This window comes from Vespula vulgaris, chromosome 2 (genome assembly GCF_905475345.1).
Source record: "Vespula vulgaris chromosome 2, iyVesVulg1.1, whole genome shotgun sequence".
In the NCBI taxonomy this organism is placed as follows: Eukaryota; Metazoa; Arthropoda; class Insecta; order Hymenoptera; family Vespidae; genus Vespula; species Vespula vulgaris.
The window spans coordinates 6,164,803-6,187,895 of NC_066587.1; the positions used below are offsets into that span (position 1 = coordinate 6,164,803).

The 23,093-nt window shown below is 33.2% G+C and overlaps 1 protein-coding gene across 1 annotated transcript; it reads right to left on the minus strand.

The window, feature by feature from the left end:
• Window positions 1-18: 18 nt before the first annotated feature.
• Window positions 19-23,042, minus strand: LOC127061485 (dynein axonemal heavy chain 7-like). The gene is made up of 52 exons (XM_050988403.1): window positions 22,912-23,042; window positions 22,708-22,726; window positions 16,486-20,166; window positions 15,753-16,212; window positions 15,523-15,674; window positions 15,037-15,448; window positions 14,736-14,918; window positions 14,287-14,666; window positions 13,972-14,193; window positions 13,590-13,887; window positions 13,150-13,497; window positions 12,808-13,073; window positions 12,575-12,728; window positions 12,283-12,509; window positions 12,015-12,216; window positions 11,686-11,920; window positions 11,485-11,600; window positions 11,123-11,401; window positions 10,792-11,049; window positions 10,441-10,725; window positions 10,129-10,377; window positions 9,715-10,060; window positions 9,459-9,628; window positions 9,269-9,400; window positions 8,980-9,201; window positions 8,458-8,909; window positions 8,172-8,369; window positions 7,964-8,111; window positions 7,670-7,885; window positions 7,440-7,612; window positions 7,051-7,360; window positions 6,730-6,975; window positions 6,406-6,635; window positions 6,077-6,296; window positions 5,818-6,006; window positions 5,360-5,731; window positions 5,084-5,256; window positions 4,603-4,848; window positions 4,219-4,506; window positions 3,943-4,134; window positions 3,642-3,868; window positions 3,205-3,575; window positions 2,940-3,120; window positions 2,679-2,867; window positions 1,996-2,593; window positions 1,716-1,926; window positions 1,622-1,630; window positions 1,515-1,532; window positions 1,151-1,385; window positions 892-1,043; window positions 552-833; window positions 19-247 (listed from the first exon to the last, which is right to left on the minus strand). Exons 3-52 carry the CDS (start codon window positions 16,719-16,721, stop codon window positions 41-43), a joined length of 12,165 nt encoding a protein of 4,054 aa, XP_050844360.1. The 5' UTR covers window positions 16,722-20,166; window positions 22,708-22,726; window positions 22,912-23,042; the 3' UTR covers window positions 19-40.
• Between the last annotated feature and the right edge of the window lie 51 nt (window positions 23,043-23,093).

Genomic DNA, 23,093 nt, shown 5'->3' on the forward strand with positions numbered 1-23,093 from the left:
TTAAAAAAGCCCGCCTAGTAAAATCGATAAGAAAATGTTTTTATTCTGATAATTGACAAAGCATAGCAACTCCTCGCATAATCCAATGTTCCGGTGGCATTGTTGTAGGTAACCACATAGCTATAACAAAATTTGTGGAATGTCCTGTAGTCGACAATACTCCTCGACGTTCGCTGGTTTTGTAAAGAGGACACGTATAAGTTCGTCTTTCCTTTATATCCTCTTTTTTTGTTGGTAGCAACCACATCTAAAAGAAAGAACGTATTTAGAAATTACACCTCTTTAAAACGATTACACGAAGTTCATTTTATGTACGACAATACCTACTATTACACTTGCTCTATTCAATTGCAAATTAATATTACATGCGCTAGACTTATTATATAATTCATAAAAAGCAACGACTAGAGACCTAATACATAATAGATATCTAATACATAATATAATGTAGAAAACAATGTAAAACAAAAGAGAAAAAAATAAATGTTATTATCCTGATCTAAATATATCGAGAAATTCAATAAGTAGATATATTAATGTTATATATTTACAAAAGGCATGTAATCGTAAAGGACTTTGGGTAAGCTTTCCTTCAAATCCATTTCGTTTTTATCGAACCTAGCACCATCCAAAAATAATCCATAAATATAAATTCCATTCTCAGGTGGTTGATTAAAAACAGTTTCTTTGAGAATAATAAAGTCATAAACCAAATGATCAATTGGTATACTATATTTTCTCGCGTAATTCTGTCTACTGCCGGTTAAAAATGCTTGAGTAAAATAAAATCCTGACAGCCAGAAAGCCATAGGAGGACCTTCGTCGTACCATTTCTGTGAAATATCAATGTAGTAGTGGCACAATAAAATTGATCGTCGTCATAAGAGTTACCTGTAAAAAACTTAAACGTTGCAAAAAGTCGTTTATGTAACTACCGAGAGGCTTCATAGAGGGATAGGAGTGTTGCATCCAATAAGATGGTATTTTAGCAGTCAATATTGTCCCATAAATATCTTCGAGCTCGAAAGACATAACGATGAAACCTGTTCAAAATGATCAAGATTTATTAAAAAATTTTAGATCGATTAATGATAACAAACGAGGACATATAATTTGTTTTTGGACGATAGATTCTAAAGAAGAAGGAGACCTTTTATGGCTTTCTGGATATTGATCAAGCTATTTCGAATACAATCCAATAATTTATTGAAACGACCCATTTCTTGTACTAATACGGTATTCATGCTTTGACTATAAGATGTAGGATATTTCTCGTTCGCAGTTTGAAGATCATAATCCGCTGGAAGTCTACTCAAAATATCGGTAGCAACGTTGAAGACTATCTCATCGCTCGTCATCGCCCCAGTTCCAGTTTTAACCGTCTCCTGCGAAGCAAAGAAATTTATCGTTTCGTTGCGTGCAACGTTAATCTATTTTTACGCCTTATTATTCGAGAGTTTTTCTTTGCAAAAAATCGATCGGTCAAATCTCGTTCCAAGTAGAATAATACGTACCCTTATTTGCCATAGATCCTGCATGTTAAAATATCGAAAAAACGATTAAAAGTGATTACTAATTAATCGAAAAATTAATCATTCATATATACATACAATATACCTACCAGACGATCCTGGATAGCAAAAATTAAACCAATCAATTTCATATTAATAATAGAACGATCGTTTGAAAATAAAAGAAATCGTGATCGATTTTACCTGAGTCAATAAAAGAGAAGAAAAAAGCAATGACGTTTCTTGCTGATCCTTAATAATATCCGCATTTTCGTTCATTCCAAAAACACTTGGCGCGGTAATTAATGGAAGACGTTTCGTGTATTCAACGAAAGCATCGTATTCTCTGACTATAGGACAGTAATAAATGTTTGAACTGGTATCAAAGTAATAGATATTTTCTCCGATCGCTTCCCTATGATTAAAAAAAAAAAAAAATTTAGATAAATATTTTTTCGATCAATAACAATCTTTGAATACTTACTCGCAATAGAATTTTTGTAGAATAGTATTCAATGTTCTACGATCCCATTCGTCAGTAACTCTACCACCATAATTACATTCCCCAGTAAGATACTTGAGTGCTTCAAATTGTACGTCCTCGTATTCATTTAGAAAATTATGCAATTGTAAAATGCTGACCCTCAAATCTGTTTCATTAAATTCATAGGGTATATTCCAACCAATAGGGCCGAAATTTCGTCTTTCTTGCACTAGAGCATGAAAGAAGCATAACGAATAAATTAATTTTTTAAAAATATCGCTCTGATGACAGGACTCAAAAAAGTCAGGATCATTAATCGGATCATTCATGTACGATCGAATGATGTTAGCTCTCAAGCCTTTAGGAGGCTCGTTTGTCATTTTAATGCCATTCTGAAGAACTGAAATAGGAAAGTGTTCAGCTGGATAGCTAGTGAGCCACAATCGAAAATCCGAATGAATTGCTTCAGGTATGAAGCCTTCACAGATCCTTTCCAACGTCGGCATCCAACTCTTTGCGAGATGACAATTCTGTAGAACCACCCAATGACCATTCGTTACACCGTTTTCTATTAGTTCCTCAGCGATTGGTCCTTGACCTGAATAATAATGCACGATAGAGAAAACAGGAAAGGAATAATGAGTGTAATTTACAAGCTGGATTATAAATAACTAGATTTTTACCTTGCCCCAGGGACAAGTAAAATAGTCGATCTGATCCGTAACCTAGATCATCAGCAAATTTTAACAATATTTGAGCTGGATCAGCTCCAGGAGTTAATACGAATATCAGTGGAATGCAATTGTTAGAATCGGCATATGAAGAAACCAAATCGAATGTCGGTGCCTCCACAAATTGCGAACCCAGTTCAACTAAAAATAATGTTTTATGTACTTTCATTATATTTATCAATTGATTAAGATTCAAAGATAAATAAGAAGTACATTCGACGAAATTTTGAACAGCTGGTACGATTTTATCCGGTCTAATACATCTCAATATCAGCAGCTTTTGAAACAAATCGATATGATTGTATGGAACTGGAAATGTCGCGTTCTGTGGTTCTTTCGAATCGAACACTGTCTTCCATTCTTCACTTTTCGTGGTGAAATTTTTTTTAATACCCTAGACGATTCAAAATGGAAATGTTGAAGATGTTTTATTATTCATTTTTTTTGCGAATCTTTCAATAATATTTAATAATCTCACAGAAAATCCCGTGACTTCGTCGAGTCTGCATAATTCGTCCCACTGTTTAATAGGTAGCCATGTAGTTGGATTAGCATAAGGATTATCAAGACCAACTCCACCCGTTAAGAGAAAAATCCACTGAGGCATGGAAAGTTTGTCTTGTTGTTTCAACAAATTAATAACAAGAAGTAAAGAAAATAAAAGTTTATCCTTTTCGAATAGGGATCTACATATGTTGAGAAAGAGCGAATAAGTGAAGTACTCGATGAGTTCTTTCAAACGTTGATCCAAATCTTCCGTAGGATGTGTATTTTCGATCGCCATAATGTAAAGATTGACGAACCATACTAAGGAATATTGATACATCGGGTCTATGTTTGCTAGTACAGCTGTAAATAAATACTTTCACAAATAAAATAACAAGTAAATTATTTTATGTATGCTATTTGTTATACCTATAGTGAAGAACAATATGGTAGAATGAACGGCAATTGGCGTGTATTGAAGTCGAGCTGCATCGATCGACTTCTCTGTAATCTCAGTAGCCGTCTGTTTTATATGAATATCGTCGCTCAAATTTTTTGAAGACGTTAATATATCGATTGCCTCTTCATCTTCGAGAATATTACCTTCGGCTACGGATAATACCTCTAAAATCTTATCTTCCGTTTCCTTCAACAATCTGAATAGACATATAAAAGAGTGTCAACAATTTTTGCACGATATAAAATTAAAAAAGAAAGTGATGACGATTACCTTTTATTTGTAGCACTCTGTAAAATCAATGCGTTTTTCTCAGATTCCAAGTCTGGCCTTTCTTTAGCAACGACTATGCCGAGCAATTGATCATCCAATCCTTCCGGTGTAATCACAAAGTTGACCAAAGTAACTTTAACAGTTATTTCTGGTAAGTAATGAGGATTTCTCAGTTTGGTCGTTATATAAAATCTATGAAAAGAGATTGAACATGCGAGTATTTATTCTATTATATAATATATATTTATTCCTATTACTATCTTACGATAAGCCTACCTAAAATTTGTATTATACTCAATTACAGTGTCACCTAATCTAATACATAAAACACCGCTTTGCTTGAACGTTTGTTTTAAAAGGATTGGCTCAAGAACGGCGTCCAGTTCTTCTTCAATATTCTCTAATAACACAGGTTGGCCAAACTGAATAGCGTTCTCTAAAACTCTGATGTAGTCCAATTGTGCCAGTCGAATGATACTCATGTTATTAGTCTTTTCCATATTTTTGATCCATTTATTCGCTTGATTTTGAGGATCTATCATCAGTGGCCATCTTCTTGCATTTCTATGATATAGAATAAAAGTTCGAACGTATGATAATAATAATAATTATTTTTTCAATTATTGTTGATCATGTGTAGATCATGAGTATACTACTTACGTAACGATGATACCATTATCAATAGAAAATAGATCACTTGGTAATCCAAATATGTTCCAATCTCTTATTAAAACAGGATCACCGAGTACGTCTCGTAATTGAAAATCTTTCGTGCATATCACTTCTAAATTCGTGCAAAGCTCCACCCATTCCGCGATTTGTTGTACACGAAATGGCATTGTAAATGGACCAAGATAAGCGATCACTCCAGAGGCAATGATCACGTCTCCAGTTAACCGGTAATATCTATGATACGTTTAATTAAGCCAAGAAGAATTTTAAATCAGTCGAACTTTCTTTCTTAATTGATAATGAAATTTTTATGAGCTTTACGATAAAACTTGAGATAAAATGCAAGAGAAAAATGAATAAAGAGAAAACGAAGTCTAGAATGGGTATCAATTAACTCTAAATCAATGCTTTCTCATACTCATTTACATAATTACGATCTTTCTTTTTATTAAAAAGAAAAAGGAACTACCTATCTCCGAGTTCTTGAGCACTTTGCAACCAACGATTGTATTCTCCGCCTAATCCACCAATAAGATCTTCTGCGCGTTTTATCTTTAATTCGCATTCGGCGACTTGATCGGACATTGCTTGAAAGTCTGCTTTTCTTTGATTTAACAATTTTTCCAAAATAAACAATTTGTCCTAACAATGACAATGGCAACGAATGAAAAATACAAATTTGTAAAACGTGAATGAAATGAAAGAGAAAAGTCAAGAAACGTGAATTTTTAAATTGCCGACATACTTGAACTTCTTGTAATTGTTTCCGTTTTACATTCAGCTCGTACAATGCTTCTGAATATGTTGCTTCAGCTTCAGCCAAAGCCTTCTTTTTTGGAGCAACCACTTTCGCTACTTTGTCGTATTCTGATATCGCCATGACCCATCGACAAAGTCCCTCGCAAGCAGTGGAGACTTTCTTCATCTTTTCGGGATCGAAATCGGGCTTTGTCAAATAATTCTTACGGATATTTTCTATCACTTTTTCGGGTATATTATCCTTGTCAAAGTTCAACAAGGAATCTAGAAATTTGGCATCGCTGAGCATTCTTAAAGAAGTCTTCCAATAATCATCGACTATACCATCCTTCGTTTGTACTCTATCTGGCTTTATTTCCTAAAACGATGATCATTTATAAAAATTATGAAACAGTTCGAACATATGCATATAAACAATAAAGTTTTAGATCGTTATGAGAATACCCTAAGAACGCAAACACTTTCGACAATAAGTTTCACAGCATACGGTGGCCGTTTCATAACTTTGACTACTGCAATATCTGTTGTAGTTAAGGTACCAAGAGCTGCTTGAGCATTACGCAGAAATGGCATAGCTTCTGCTAAATTCGCATCGCATTCTGCTTTAATTGCAGCTGCTGCATCAGCGACAGTCTAGAAAAAATAATTTCTGAGGAGAGTTCGATAAATCACTGATTTCTATAATTATTCTTTATCCGTTCACCTGAGCCGCAATTTCGTCGCGTTTTACTATTTTTTCGAATTCTGCTACATCTTTATTCTCTTTTTCAATATTAATCACCATTTTTTGAACATCTTGAGTAGCAGTAACCAACTGTGGTTGCAATTTTCTTAAAGTTTCTTGCATATCCGCGACCTGTTGCTGTGTGCTATCTAATCGACCTAAACCACCCTGATATCGAGCTTTGGCTAGTAATATTTCTCTGTGATGATACGGATACATCAAATTTTGAACAAAATAAAGAATGGAATAGTATACTGTGTAGAAAAGAAATTAATATTTATTTAAATATCAATCATCTATATATTTACCGTCTTTTCTTGTCTAGAAGATCCTTGAAAGTATTGATCATCTCGAGGTAGGACGTTGGTGTTACATAGTTGTATCTATTGAGGCGTATCAAAAATTCTGCACTTAATTTTTCCGTTGACACGTGGAAGAAACGACACATGTCTATTCCTACTTGTCTCTCGTGATCTGACAATTCGATTTCAGATAAAAATCTCCTTGCAACAGCTACAAGTGCATCCTCAGGCCATGCCTTGCAAAATAAATTACAAGGATGATGAGATTATGTTTATAGACGAAATCAGTGGAGTGAAAGAATTTATTTGGTAATGTATATCTATAGGTACTTGCAACCAATCGATGGTACAGCAATTAACCAACGCCGGAAATTTTCTGATGCGATTTCTGAAACCATCACCGATTGGTGACATAGCGACGACGATGTGAAGCTGATCACGCGCTATTTGAACAAAAAGATTGAAGAGAGCAACTAAGCTACCATCTGTTTGCAAGGATCGTTCTCGTTGTCGATCGATTTGTCGCATTTTTTCGCAAATTTCAACTTTCTCTTCGTTAGTAAATATATTAGGCACCTATGACATCAATTTGGATGTAATAATAAATGTAAGATCAATGACATCTTTAATAGATACTAAATAATAACATACTTCTCCAGAATTCAGCATATTACTGATATCTTCTAAGAAGCTCTCCTCCTTGATTTGAATATCAGTGAAAAGAAACGTCGAATGCAATTCCGTGGCAGTCGCCCTACGCATGATCGTTTTAATATCCTCGTGCCATTCATTAGTACTATATTGTCTGGTGATCTCAACTTGAAAAACATCGTAGTCGCAAATATGTGATGCCAATCTAGTCAACGATTGTCTTCCAGAACCACCAACGCCGACCAAAAGAGCATGACTTCTCGGTTGCTTGATGATTCGAGAGATTTTTGACAAATGTTCGATGGCGAAACTGAATACACACACAAAGTATACATTTCAAAATAATTTGTGTGTTGCTCTTGGATTAATATAATAAAAGAGATTATTACCGGAACATGACTAAGTGCATCGGTTTTTTTGACATAGCATTGTATTCCGTCAAGTAAGCCTCGACAATTTCTCGTAATTTTTCTAAATCAAATACTTCCTTGTACAAACGAACATCCACTTTTGTATCAATAAAATCACAATACAATAATTTTCTCATCTCGTAATCGGTAATCTGAAACGATAGATAAAATAAACTCCCATGATCATAATCACATGTTATATATAATACCTTCTTAGTTTTGCTAGCTTGAAGAAAATCTTTAAACAATTCTTCCATAGAGGTTTCCATATGTTTTCTCAAAGTCAAATGCAATTGTTCGATGAGCCAATTCATATCTATTTCATCGATTAATCTATCTCCAAATACACGTAATATCTCATGAACCCATAATCTTTTCATGCTTACCAAAGTGGACATTGCTTCGGGGACAGACAAGAGTACCCCCTAAGTTTAAAAAATTATTATGTATCAGTCACGAGTAAAAGAAAATTTTCAAATAATTTTTAAGACGAAATATAAAACCTGTATCACTCTGGAAAAGTCTCGTAGATTGAATATATAATGACATTTCGCTGGTGTTGGTAAAAGATTTTTAAGACTTTCCTTAAAGACATCTAAAGTCGCAAAAACGATCTGGTCGATACATGGATCAAATTCTTTACTGAAACCTCTAAACAAATAAAAACCAAATGATGTTCTGTAAGTGATCATGATAAAAAAATTGACTGACCTCGTATCAAGATGCCATAACATGATTTTACTGAATATCATTATCATAACGTCGTCCTCGAAATCGGATATAGTTAAAGTGAAAAAGTGTCTTTTGAATCGTGGAGTTACGTCTTTTCCACCATTTATAGGCGGTGCCATAGCACACATCAATTGAATCTCTATCAACTTGATGGGTATCATTTCTTTTAGATCGTACCTATATTTAAATTGAAAATTTGATAAATAAAATGTAGAAAAAAAATGATAGAAATTGATGTTTGTTGTTTTTAAAATAAGTTTATCACCATTGCCAATGATCCAGCCATTGACGAAGCAATTCTATCGGTGGTTGTGCACCATAGGTTTCCTTTAATGGCATTGATACGTCATCGACAAAAATAATCCACCGTTTTCCAACAGGAGGACCGAAAACACCTTTGCGCCTTCTATCAAGCTTATTCATTATTATATCTTGAGTCTGATTGGCCGTAGTTTGAGCGGAGAAGTTTATGAATAATGGCTTATTAATGGCCGAGTTATTCTTTTTCAATAAGAAATCAGTTACATAAACGGATTTGCCTGTTCCTGTTGGTCCCACAAAAAGCACAGGTTTCTCATGTTGAACTAGCAATTGAAAAAGAGCAATATAACGTATTGTTTCCACGGTCGGGACGATTATTTGATTAACTGGGATATCTCGAGGAATAGGGGCACCGTTGATTAATTCGTCAGACCATAACTTCCACTTTCCTTTACCCTAAAAGCATAATAATTTTTATTTATAGCTGAAATGAACTTTAGCTTCGTCTTGCTCTAAAATTTTCTACCTCTTTAATGAATCTATAATCAAAAACAAGATTGTGCTTAGGCATGACAAAGATGTATGGTTTTTCAGGTTGAGGTACTGGTTCATCCAATTGATATGTTTCCATCAGAGCTAATGGAAATTCTTTTTCCATAAAACCACGGAAAAATATACTGAATTTTTCTCTGGAACTTGCTTCCAAAGTGCCACCCATTGCCCAGATACAGGAGAAGAAAAAAGATCCCTGAATTATCATAGATTTTATTAAATAGATATCTATACTCAAATTACAATACTAATTATCTCCCTACCTCAATTTGTGCTCGAAGGTCATATTCGTCGATTTTTTTCGCTATCTTTTCATCGTGATATTCCTCGATGAAACAGTCCATCAGATACGTTATCGATCGCAAGTGATTGGAATCAGGCATTGGACACAATTCCTTCAAATCAAAATCTATTCAATTCAAGAATGATCAAAATAGAATAATAAATATATACCTTGATACTACCGCGACGTAAGAAACGGAAAAGTGGAGTACAAAATCTTAAGAACAATGATTCGTAAAGAAAATTTGTTAACCAAGCATCTATATTTGCTGGAATCGTAGACATCCATGATAATAATAATGGCTTCCATCCTAACGCAGAGGGTTCCATATAAATCATACCTAGTTCCCCATGCACAAACAGGAGTATTATGTTTAGACAAAGAAGGAAAGAAACGATGATGTCGAAGATAAAAAGTTGAAATTACCACAACGCGATACCGTAGCTGGTGAAGCAGCTTCAAGGTCCATCGGTTCGAAAACTAAATTGGTCTTTGGTGCTAATTGTATCACTTCGCCGCTCATAAGACATAATTTTTTGTTATCATCCAAAACCGTGTTCATACTTTCGATCCAGATAGCATCGATAGGTCCATCAAAGACCAACCACTTGCGATTTTCGTTAGTAGAAACGGCAAAAGTACGATAGCTTACCGCTAAAATTCCATCTTTCCATTCGTGAGAGGCAGGATCAAATTCTCCATACAATTGGCCCATCGTTATCGCTTTAGGATTCATCACGGTTATTTCTACTTTGTTTTCGTTTAGGAGTTCCTAAAGAAATATAATATATTAATATAAGATAAATATGTTAATCAATATTATTGAGATATAGATGTTACCATTTCTTCACAAATTTTAAGAGCATCAGCTAATATTCTATACGCTGTAGTCTTTCCACCAAAAGGAAAACCCACGATCATGAAACCATGCCTAACGATCATCATCTCATAAATCTGTTGTATTTTCTCGAGGAAGACAGGAACACATTGAATATTAGATTCTTTGCATGCCTTTTCCGTACATTCGTTCAAATACGTATAATCTGGTGTAGGAAGAGTCACGTTTGGGAAAAGATCTGACATAATACCCTAAAGAAAAGATATTACTATATATGATTACTATTCCAGCTGGAATATAAAGAATATACGTACGTTGAATAATGGTATATCTTGATGAAGAAATTTCGGTAAATTTACGTCTTTGATACTGCGCAGCATTAAAATATCCTCGTTTTCGTCAGGATACTTCAGCTTTAAATTGCCCGCAGCTATTAGAACAGATTTCACGGCTCTCATGCCGTAATCATAATGATTTTGACTGGATAATTGTTCGGAGCAGAGCCTATAAGCTACGACAATTTTTACGGATAATGGTCGAGCTTGATAGAAACCGTAAGAGTAGAGTGTATTCTCTGCTATTAATGCATAATCCGGTACCTAATACAACGTTCATTAAAATTATTTCAATTCAATCTTATAATTAACATTTGTTTTTTAACTAACCATCATAGCAACTGGTCTAAAGAGAGCTTTCAAATTATCAGGTAATTCAGTTCGTCCGGCGTAGCCTGGATTCATTGTAATGAAACAAGCACAAGTTGGATCTAATTTCAATTCGGTATCCTCGAAGATCAATATCTCTTTGCCTGCGTTGACCGCTCGTTGAATCGTTAAAATTTGTTGAGCTACGACGGATAAAACTTCCAAATCGATTCGATTAAACTCGTCGAAGCAAGACCAAGCTCCAGTGGCAGCCAAACCCTGACAAAATGATAGATAATAAAAAAAAACGACAATGGTTTTAGGATAAGAACGAAAATTAAAAATGTTTCACCTTCATAAATTTGCCTAAAGCGATATAATCCAAACCTTCGGAACAATTAAAGACAACGCATTGTTTAGCAACAGCTTTTGCCATGTCCTTTGTAGTTTCTGTTTTACCAGTACCAGCAGGACCTTCCGGTGCACCACCAAGATTCAAATGTAATGCACCAAAAAGCGTTCTATAACACCTATCTGTTAATGGTGTTATCACTAATCTCGAAGTATTACCTAAATACTCATAGGCGTATTTCAAAGTTGAGTTTATCATCATCACGTACAAGTCTTCGTTCTATATGATTTGTGATTGAAAAAATAAATATGATCAGAATATATTTTTAATATAACGATTAAATACTATAAATGTATATTAACCGTCCAATAATATCTCATCTGAGAAAGCCATTTAAAGTCGGTTGATTGAGTTACTCCTTGTTCGAATAAATCTGTTATAACATCTTTTCCATGAACGTCTAAAGTTACTAAAGCTTCTGCAATTACAAAGAATATAATATCATAACGATCAGAATACTGAGGGAACATTTTTGTAATAGAATTTGTTAATTAAGATATTACCTAAAGTCGTTCGATTTTGTTTCGACAGCTTGCTACGTACCAACTTGACAATGTCATTAAGATCGTTTATACAAATTTGAATGTAATCCTTAAGACCTGTAGAACCATTAGAAAATGAATCTGTTGTGTAAGCGGTCCAATAAAGTTTGCTGATACATAAAATCGTTTGTCCAGGCCAATCTAAAGCCCATTGACATCTAACTTTTGTCACGAACGCATCTTTTGCACGTATGACCTAAACAATCATAATAATCGTGCGTAGTTTTAGTTCAATCAAATTTAAATTGTGTCATTATGTAATATTGATTAAATAAACAGTTCTGATTTACTTGTGCCCTAACGCTCTTCTTCATAACAATCTCCAATTCTAAAAGCCACTTTTCTACTTGTCCTCGAGCAGCAGCAGTGTCAATTATGTCTTCAAAGATAACTACTTCTCTTTCAGAAGACTCCATCATTGTTGCTTCCATCTTATCCGTGAATTTAAGTTTCGCTATACCCTCGAAACATTTCTTCAAATGTGGTTGAACTCTGCGAAACATAAATTTAATTTGACGAGCACGTTCACGAATAAAATATCTTCTAATATTGTTTTACCTGGTAGGATCTTTCGTTTCCGATAATATCTCTAGTAACTCGTCATTGGATAAAAAGAAAAATCTTGCAAAGTATAGTCTCTTTTTCTCCAAATATGCTACCAAGCCTTTCTGAACGAGATCGAGTAAATTCGTACATTTTTTGAAACGATCCAACATCTTCTCGATTTGAATAACGGACATAACTTTTGGATCACTGGCTACTGCGGCCATAATTTCTCTCCAAATCTGTTTCGAAATTATATTTAATTTCTTTGTTCGAATAAGATATAAAAAAAGATCGAACGATCTACCTTATCAACGGCACTAAATCGTCGACCCTCCTCTGGCATTTGTTGCTGAATATCAGGCGAAGAAAAAATTGGTTCGAGATACATCCAAGTAGCTTGAACGGCTAACCAATAATCCATAATATCTTGCAACAAAAGTAACTTTGCTTCCCATTCGCTGAAAGAAGAAAAATCTAATAGAAAAAGTGAAAGGAATTTGTAAATATAAATGAACGGGTGAAAGTCGATTATCCTACAGCGTCTCTTGTTCAAAAGGCTTGATGTAGAGAGAATTTTTCATAGTCTGTGCCTTGGTCAAATGTTCGTCCAGCAATAATTGAATTTCATCAACACTAGCTATAACGTAAGTACCGGTATCTCGATAAGGATTCACTGTAAACGCTATCTCTGCCCATTCCGTATACATTCTGCTCAAGGTCTTCTCAAGATTTCCTTCCTTCATTGCAGCTTCCGAAATTATTTCGAATTTCGGAACGTAATCAGCTAGACCGTAATCTAAAATCTATCACGATCATATTAACGAAAATGATTCAGGATCTTATTCATGAAATTTTTGAAGAATAATAGCAACGTTTTACCTTAGCCAATGTCATATGTTTATCGACCTTTATCGGGAATCCAACAATCTCTGAAATCTGTTCCCAATGACGACTTTTCATGAATGGATTTCCTAACGTCATTATCACTGGCATATGCGCTTTGAACTCATCTATTTTACCAACTATCGTCTCAGCTAACTTTTTAGGTATTGCTTCTTGGAAAATCTTTTCTAATTTATATGCAGTTCGATATGCCGTTCCAGTTTCGGTTTCTATGTCTTCTGGATCATGCGAGCCAATCATCGAATTCATCCATAAGTTGATATTCGCAAAGGCTTCACAGGCTACGTCGTACAGTTTTTTGTATGGCGATAATTGATCGGCAATCTGATTTAAAGATATAGATCAAGGTTGATAGAAAAATTATTTCACGAACATTTTTCATTTTATTTTTTCAGTTTGATTTAATCTCCTTTTACCTTTTTTCTTAATGGAAATTGCGAGAGTTCCCAACCAAACAATTGTTCTTCCTCGTTAAATCTATCGATCGTTTCCATCGCAGCAATTATTTTATTTTCTAAACTGGTAGCCTTCTTCTGGTAACGATAAATCTCTTCGATATTGCCCCAATATTGTATTTCGTCGCAATATTTCGCGTAAAGTTCGAGATCCTTTTCAAATTTCTCGATTTTGTCTTTCAACATCTTTTGATATTCTCCAGTTTTGCTTGCGATTATTTCTCGATGTTGTTCGAAGATAGAAGATATGTTGTGATACCTAAAGAACGAATGAACAATTTTTTTTAATAAAATAATCAATTTCTTCGAAGATCATATTAAAAATGAAATGTAAGAGATTCACCATTGAAAAGCAAAATTATTTGTTTTGAGTTCAACCGGTGTTAAAATCCAGTAGTCTGTTAAAAAGAGAATATATTTTTTTAAATCCTTTAAGCGATTTTCAAGCATAAAAACCGTTTCAGTTTCAGCTGTATCTATGAATTCTTTAAGTTTTACAAGTTCAGACGTATTTGGTGGTACAGTCAACGCTTGGTCTGCTATATTCTGATAATGGTCTCCTATTCTAATACCATATTATATTATGAACTAAATCATTGCAACATAAAATAATTAATAAATTCAACTTTTCAGATCTTTAATATTTCTATATACTTACTCTCGCATTTCTCGTTGATAATCGTCGACCATTTTAGAAAGTAAAAGTTCTTTTAAACGGCCAGCCTCGAAGACTATATGATCTATAAGATCTTTCCTACGAACTTCGAAAAGTTTTCCGAAATAAGTACGATCTAATATAACCGGAAGATAATGACCCAGTCGATAGTAATGTTCAATGATATCGCTATATTCTTCGAAAGATCGAGGTGGATCAGCTTGTAAAAATGGTTCCACGACATCCTCTTCTTCCACTTCCTCGATCAATTTTGTATAGATCACGAAATCCTCTAACTGTTTCTCTATCTCAACTTTATGTACTTCTATCAATTTGGCGATCTTGTTGGAATAATGTTCCAGCAAATCCGATGATATTAGTGGCTAAAATAATAATATAAAATAAATTTTCAAATATTCGGATAATAAGAACCAAAGATATCTTTGACACACCTTTAACATATTTTTCGCATTCTTAAAAATTGTCTCACTCTCGATACGTGGAAAGACCGTCACAGCTTCGTAGATCGCATGTAAAAGTGATGTTAAAGTTTCCACGAACATTGTGAAAGATGGGTCAAAGCAAATTGCTTTCTTCCTTACGACGACTTTTATATTGAACCCACAGTTTTTACCCTGAACAATGGTAACATAAATAAAAACATTCTTAACAAAATAATTTCTTTAATACATTAAATTAAATTAATTTTTTTTCTTCTGTTTTCTTTTTTTTTTTATTTCTTTAATTACTTACACCTACGTCCATAAGATAATCGATATAATTCTCTATGGAATTAAGACAGAGTTCTCGTAATTGCGTTTCCATTATCATAGCGAGACAATTGTAAGTCTTTTCTAATTTGGATGCATCAATTGAAGTTTCACCTTTATGTGAATGTTCTTTCTTCCTTAACTTACCGTAATTATGATAAATAAAAATAAACGATAAATATTTGTCAAAATCATTAAATACTATCAAAAGTAAATGAAAAGAAGGAAAACGATATCTTACATTATAGAATACATCTTGAATTTTTGGCAACCAATTTATCTTAAGGTCTTTTTTCATTTTTCGAAGCATCTTTGTTATTTTGTACTCAAAAGTCGCAAGGTCATACGGCATTCCAAAAGACGTTAACTTTTCTATATTGATCAATCTTTTATAACTGCGATGAATTAAGCGAATCAAATAGATGTCGAAATTTTTGACAATTTTTTTTCTACTTTTCGATTGACGAACCTGAATTCTTTGATCCAATAATCCAATGATTTATACATATAATTATTGTATAGAATAGTGATCTTTTCCATCTTCGATGTCCTTTTTCTATATCGACATTTGTGTTCCAGTGAAAATCGTCTGATCTCTTCACTCTCCTTCGTTTTTGATAACTACAAAATAAATTTATATTACCTTTTCTAAATTTATTTATAAAGAATATTTATAAAAAGAAATGAAAAAGAAAGAACCTTTTCGAACAATTCATGATCATCTCTCAAAGGTTCCTGCAGGACGAAATCAATAACGGCTTTTTTAATAGTCAAATTATAATCATCCTTCGTTTCTTGAAGGAGTTTATTCAAAAGTTCTGAAAATTTCATTTGCCATTTAGTTGGAACCAAATTTAATATATTCTTCAAAGTTGCAGTTTCTATCGATTTGATGTGTACGTCATCGATAGCATGAAGAACGTAATAATAATATCTCAAAAGATCCTCTTCGCTCTTCGTAATCAAGAGCTTCTTGGTATCAAAACATACATCTTCTTCTTCTTCTTCTTCTTCTTCCTTCTTTATAGCGATAGCTTCGATCAATGATTGTCGAAATGCAGCTCTTTTTTTTCGAAGAGACAAATAAAGTTTGCTCTTTTTAGAAGATGGGACCTTTTCTTTCTTCTTTTTATTTGTTATCATCGAACATTGTGATATTCTAAGAAACATTTTTTCCAAGAAATTTTATATTAGATATTAATAATATATATTTATTATATATATACTATATTTTTATTATATATATTATATCAATATTATATATATCATATTTATAAAATGAATGATATTAAATAATTAATAAATAAAATACAAATATTATTTTTTAATAAATAAATTTATCTTACGAGAAAAAACATTTTTTATTAATTTTTTAAAGAAAAATAAGTCGTCGAAGAATAAAAAGAAAAATATCTTTTGGAATCGAACGAACCTTGATATTTTTTCAGAGGGAGGATCTATGCTAGATCGGGGATAATTGAACGTAGGTATCCTTGCGATCGTTATCATTTTACCATCGGTTTCCTTTATTCGAAAAGCTCGTTTTGTCTGAACACTTCTAAACGTCGAATCTTCTGTGTACCTTTCCAATGGTTTTGAAAGTTTCTCTTTGCAAATTACATCGCATTTTTTAATATTGTCTTCTTCAACATCATTAGAGCACTCCATGTTCTATGATTCTTAAATTCCTTTTAAAATATTAATTATTTAAATAATTTAATTAATTTTAATAATACATATAAAAAGGCTCAAATTTTTTTTATTGTAACTATACTTACTGTTTGTTTCACAAAAAATATATACTCAAATATTCTATGGAAATTAAAATTTTTAATACATATACATATATATATATATATGTATGTATATATCTACCCCTTTTATATTCTACATAATTATCCACTTATTACAAGTAGAACGACCGTCAATGTCGCGGTTCGTTGTTGTCACAGAGAAACGCGTTAAAGTGACATAAATAGCTACTTCGTATCTCTCCACATATTATGCTTCCTCGAGTTTTATAATAGAAAAATTGAAAATTCGATTGATCGAACTGTCAATAGTACTATCGAACGTTGCACGATCATCTTTAAAAATTATATCGGTCTAAGATTCTACTTGGTAAAATTGCGCATTCGGATTTTCTCGAACACAGTATTACGCTCATAATAAAACTATACAATGATCGGAACCTAATCTTAGAAATTTTCTTACTAACACTGACGAACAAACATGTTTCCATAGTTTCCATAATAATCGTTAGCAACGCGAAGAATGTGTATATACACATATATACATATATAATATACATATGTAGTATATACGTATACTACATTATATACACAGATACATTTATATAATAAAATCATATAAAATCATATAAATATATGTGATGTAAGGAAGAAGGAATAGTTATGTTACTTGGAGTAGTATATAAAAAAAAAAAAGAAACATACTATACTCAGGTATTTATGTAGATATTCATCGAAGAAAAAATAAACGTATTTTATGTTTTATTTCGACGAACAAAGCACAAAAATGTTCATTTCTTCTCACACGATTCGTCTATTACACTATTATACATACATTCGAACTTTTTTTTTTATATCAGCAGACGCGAGACGGAAACATCGATTTATAAACTACACGATTTTTCGCATTTTATAATAAACTATTTCCACTTTCAATCATGAAAAATTGAAGCTACGCGAATGATCTATATCAACTGAAATTTATCTTCTCTTTTTTTTTCCTTTTTCTTTTTATTCCATTCTTCCTACACGATTAGATATTTCTATCTTTTTTGGAAATGTTTTAAATTAAATTTTCACGTAACTTCTCTTTTCTTTCTTAATTTTATCACTTATATGTAAATATATATTTATGTTAATATAATTAAGAAAAAATATTAGAAAAAGAAATGTCATTCATATGCTCAAAACATATCTATCATTTAAAGGTGATAGACGACGTATCAACGCTTTAATTACAGATTTCAATTTTCTTCGTTCTTTCCTTCTGTCTTTTTTCTTCTTGATATAATATAATTACGAAAATTTATTAAGATACATAATAGGTACATCTCTTGATTGTCACTCGAGTGATATTCACGGCGTTATTTATTGATCCCACTTGAAAAATAAACAAAAATAATCATCGTAAATCTTTGTTTTAAGTTCACAAAAAAATTCATACATATTCTTCATATACATATATACATATATATACATATGTATGTATATATATATATACTCACGTATATATAGGTAACTTTAAAAGGTCGGCGCGGGTGTTGCTACGCGATTCGTGACCGAACTACCAAATTATTGATTTTCTTACCCATCGACATTTACGGTGTCACCATCTGAAAGACTACTATTCATACAGCTTACGGCTTTTCATATTTGGCCCTCGGCTTCTTTTACCGTTTATTAAACGTAAAATTAAGAATCGTTATTATCACGCCCTTTTGGACCTCGTTATAAGCGACTAATTAGCCTCGTTAATGAACTTTTCCCTCTTGTTGCTCGAAATGATTACTCGACTCCAAAATTATTTTGTGCTAGTTAACTAATCGCATTTATTAATTTTCTTAGGTATCATTTCATTCAACGAACAATACCGTACATATTGTGTTATATTTTGTTTCTTTGCTTTTTAATGTTCTTTTATTCTTGTCTTTTTTTTAATTCCCTTTTTTGTTTACTAGATGAAAAGTACATTCACGAGTAGGCACACTTCACAAAATACTTTCTCTCCTTTTCATTCAATTTCTCTCATTTAAATATATATATATATATATATATATAATATATGTATATTATATATATTTTCTATTCTATCTATTTTGTACATTCAAACGACTTCTTCTTTTCTTTCCTTATTTTTATGTCGCATGAAAAAAAGAGAGATCTATTTTTAACTTCTTCAATTTTTTGTTTTATAACTAATGAAGTTAACGAATACAGTCAAGATGTTTTATAATTTTAATGGAACGCTTATACTTCCGGGTCGCGTCATCACGACATTATATTCTTCTACGAGTCATAAAATAGAATCGTTAGGAAGAGAAAGAGCCTATACATGTATATATGTATGTATGTGTATGTGTATGTATGTATATATGTATATATGTATGTATATCTGTATATCTATATGTATGCATATATGTATGTATAATAATACCACACTGACATTGATGAACTTTCATTCCTTTCTCTCTCTCTCTCTCTCTCTCTCTCTCTCTTTTCTCTATTTTACGTGCCATAGAACGTTATACGAACACTTAAGCGGCATTAAATGTTCTCATAGAGTAAAGATATATAGATACGCCTATTAGGTGGACGTCGGTTGCGGAATTCTTTAAAGAACTCGCTTTTTTACTATAAACTAAACATGAGTTATACACAGAGCAGTCGGTCTTATTGGAACATTAACAATTACGCCGTTGAAAATTACCTTAAAAGATTGATCTCGTTTCACACAAGTATTAGTTTGGATAAGCGTATAAGTTTATTTATTACCGAGATAGCTAACGACAAAGATGAAGAAAAAAAAAAAAGAAAGAGACAGAAGGAAAAAGCATAGAAACGAAAAGAAAAGCAAAAACAGATAGAAAGCGTTAATCAAAAATAATTTTAGTATTTTTTTTTTTTATAAAGTCGAAAAAATAAATCAAAAGAATATTAGAATATTTACGATTAAGGTCGATAGGCGGCGAAAACGTAAGACAGAGTATTTTATTGCATTTTTCTTTTCTTTTCTGTTCTTTTTTTTGTCCCCTTATCGAATATCCCCTACCCATCGAAAAACGATGAAAATAATTTTCAAATGTAGAGAAACATCGATATCTATAGTAATATCTATTCTCGTTCGAAAGAGTTCCACATAAGACGTGTTTATTCGCAATCAGTGTCTCCGGCTATCACGTCAAAAATTGACATCACGTTATTTATTTTGCCATCGAATGATTTAAGTAGGCCCGTCTCGACGTCGATTTCTCGTTACAATTCTCGGGCCCTCGTTCATTCGACGAAGAAACGGAAGTTCGTGTCGTCGGTGAACGGTTAGGGTCTCGTGAAGCGATATCGGTATGGAGTCCAGTTGAATAGTTCTATAGGAAATAAATATGATAAGTATAAAAAGAGGTATCACGTTAAACGAATGTCCTCCGTCACGAAAAAAAGCCATGCAAGATTGTTTAGTATTTTTCTTTTTTTTTTTTTTTCTTTTCTCTTTCTTACAAGGAACTTTAAGATTACTTATGCCCAGGTTGGATTTTTATAAACGAGGTGTTTCGATAACGATAACGTGCAATTTGATAACGTATTGTTGATATAAGGAGTTTTGACTCAGTCAATTGTTGTACGATGCGTTGCATACAAATTTTCTGTGGTCTTCTTATTATTTCTCTACTCTTATCGATCATTTATGGTCCCTGATATAGTATATTTAATGTTATATATGCGTTAAGAATATTTCTCGTTATTTTCAGAATAAAATATTTCATCGTCATCGAATAAAGTTATTCTATTTTGATACAGTTCACATTTTAACGATCAAAAGTCGTGACTTTTATTTCCATATATTAATCGAACTAAAAATTATTCGATTAATATAACTGACATTAATCGGACTTTACAACTAATTTCTCCTTCTCTCTCTCTCTCTCTCTCTCTCTCTCTCTCTCTCTCTCTCTCTCTCTCTCTCTCTCTCTCTCTCTCTCTCTCTCTATCTTTTATACACACACGCATATATATCTACATACATTCTCTCTTTAAATAACCGTTCGATATTTCGAATACTCGCTTGTTTCCACTTCATTCTACTTCGGTACATCGTATTAACGATACGGTTATCGTTATCGTTACAATGCGAGGACACGTATGTATATACAATGTTTCGTTATCAATGCCATAAATGCGTCCGAACGGATTAGCTTCCTTCTTATGACATTAATTGAGAAAAAAAGAAAAAAAAAAGAAAAAAAAAAAGAAAGAACTCCATAGTGCCACTTTATTACGCATACAACGCATCGGTCACGATGATAAGAGAGAAGACACCGAAAAAAAAAAACTATGATGATTCGTCGATGACGATAAGAGAAATCCATTCATATGGTTACGATATGACATTACATACAAATGCATAACCTTGCATTAATCAATTGAATCTACTAAACTAGCATAAAGTGCATTTAATATTACTTAACAATTTCTATGACCATGTTGTTATCTCGATTTATGGACGATTATTACTTTATACCTACTTGCAACTGAGGGGGAACGATGATAAAGATGCTATGTGAATGAGGGAACAGAGAAGGAGTCTTCTGTCTTTGACGTAGTTATGAAACATGTATTTTCGATCTTCAGCCGATGTCCCTGACGCGATAGGTTTATGGTCAGTCTCCTGAATAAACTTTCTCTCTTCATCCTCTTTTCATCGAAAATTATCTTCCAGAATATCGATTCCATTATTCTCGATAATAAAAAAAAAACAGCACTAACGTATATCACCTATTAACGTATGTCACATATATGAAAAGATAATAATATAAAAGTAAATAATAAAATGAGCAAAAGGATCAAAGGATCGAATGTTAAAAAATCTAGAGTAGAGATAAAAAAGGGGAAAAAAAGATTAAAAAAAGAGAAAAGAAAAGAAAAAAAAAATGTAAAAAGGAAAAGAAAAGATACCACGGTCGTATTTCATTAACACACGATTTTCTCGGTCATGGCCATTGGCTGAAAATCGAGCAAATTCTCGATATAATGATCGATCGATGTAGAAACGAAGGTGTCCGTTGTTATTGGAAGGATGCGGGAGATATAAAGATTCCGTGCTGATCTCCGATGAGGTATCTCGTCGACGTTTATTTGATGATATGATGTGGTAATGACGATGCGAGCACGATGCAAGGACAACGGGCTCCAAATTGGCAGTTTAAAATAGCGTTTACTATCACGCTAATTTCGCTCTACGATTTACCATTGTTGCTGAAGCACGGGCAAAGTGCGTTCAAAATTCGATTGCAGAAGCCACGGGCTCGGTTGTTCCAGCCGGCGATGGTATTGCCTCCTTTCAAACTACTGCCTGCACACATGCATTTACTCTTCTTTAATGCGAATCAATGTTTAAAGGGGAAAAAGGAGGACTACTGGCAAGAGGGGTTGCGTTACGAAGTTAGGGGAGATGCTAACCAGCATGTTTCTCTCTCTCTCTCTCTCTCTCTCTCTCTCTCTCTCTCTCTCTTTCTCTTTCTCTCTCTTTCTTTCTCTCTCTTTCTTTTTTTGCCAACGAACTTTATCAATAAATTCAGAAATTAATGATAAATTTAGCTTGACTAGCATTCTACGTATACTCCGTTATACATTACACTTGTATATCTACACATACATACATATGTATATACTCCAATGTGTTATGCATACGTATGTATGTCTCTCTTTCCCTTTTTATCTACCGTTCGCTCTTTCTTTCTTTCTCACGTTCATTCTCTCTCTCTCTCTCCCTCTCTCTCTCTCTCTCTCTCTCCCTCTCTCTCTCTCTCTCTCTCTCTTTCTCTCTCTCTCTCTCTCTCACTTTGCAACTACGAAGCTACATAGATCTAATACGATGACGCGACTCTCGATTGAACCAGCTTAGTACTCACCTTCGCCAAAGTCACCTCCCTGAAACATTTTATTGATTATTCGAGTGAAATTCTAATTAAGAAGATATTAAAAAGTCAGTAGCTGTGTAAAGATTTCAAAGTGGCTATCGCGAGGAAGGCTCTTTGAAGATTTTTCAAGAGACTCGGAAAAAAGGTGTTTGCACGATAAAAGCAAAGCGATTCTCAAATGAATGTTTTCTTTACCTCCTCTTGTTCCTTCCTTTTGGAAGCTTCTATGGCCGCTGTTTCGATAACCTCCGTCACAAATTTCGTCGTTTCTCTCATGAGTTCCTCGTCCTCCTTGAAAGCTTCTTTTCTTTGCTCCAACGTCCCAGTCATCAGATTTCTTTCATGCTCCTCCATCGTAGGCGATTGAAATGATAAGC

Bases quoted from the DNA above. Each gene is read 5' to 3' on its own strand.
- LOC127061485 (XM_050988403.1), bottom strand. From the start codon at position 16,721: ATGGAGTGCTCTAATGATGTTGAAGAAGACAATATTAAAAAATGCGAT. The intron at 8,370-8,457 runs GTGATAAACTTA...ATTTAAATATAG, and splicing joins TGGCTGGATCATTGGCAATG to GTACGATCTAAAAGAAATGA. The intron at 248-551 runs GTAAATATATAA...TCTTTCTTTTAG, and splicing joins TTTACGATTACATGCCTTTT to ATGTGGTTGCTACCAACAAA.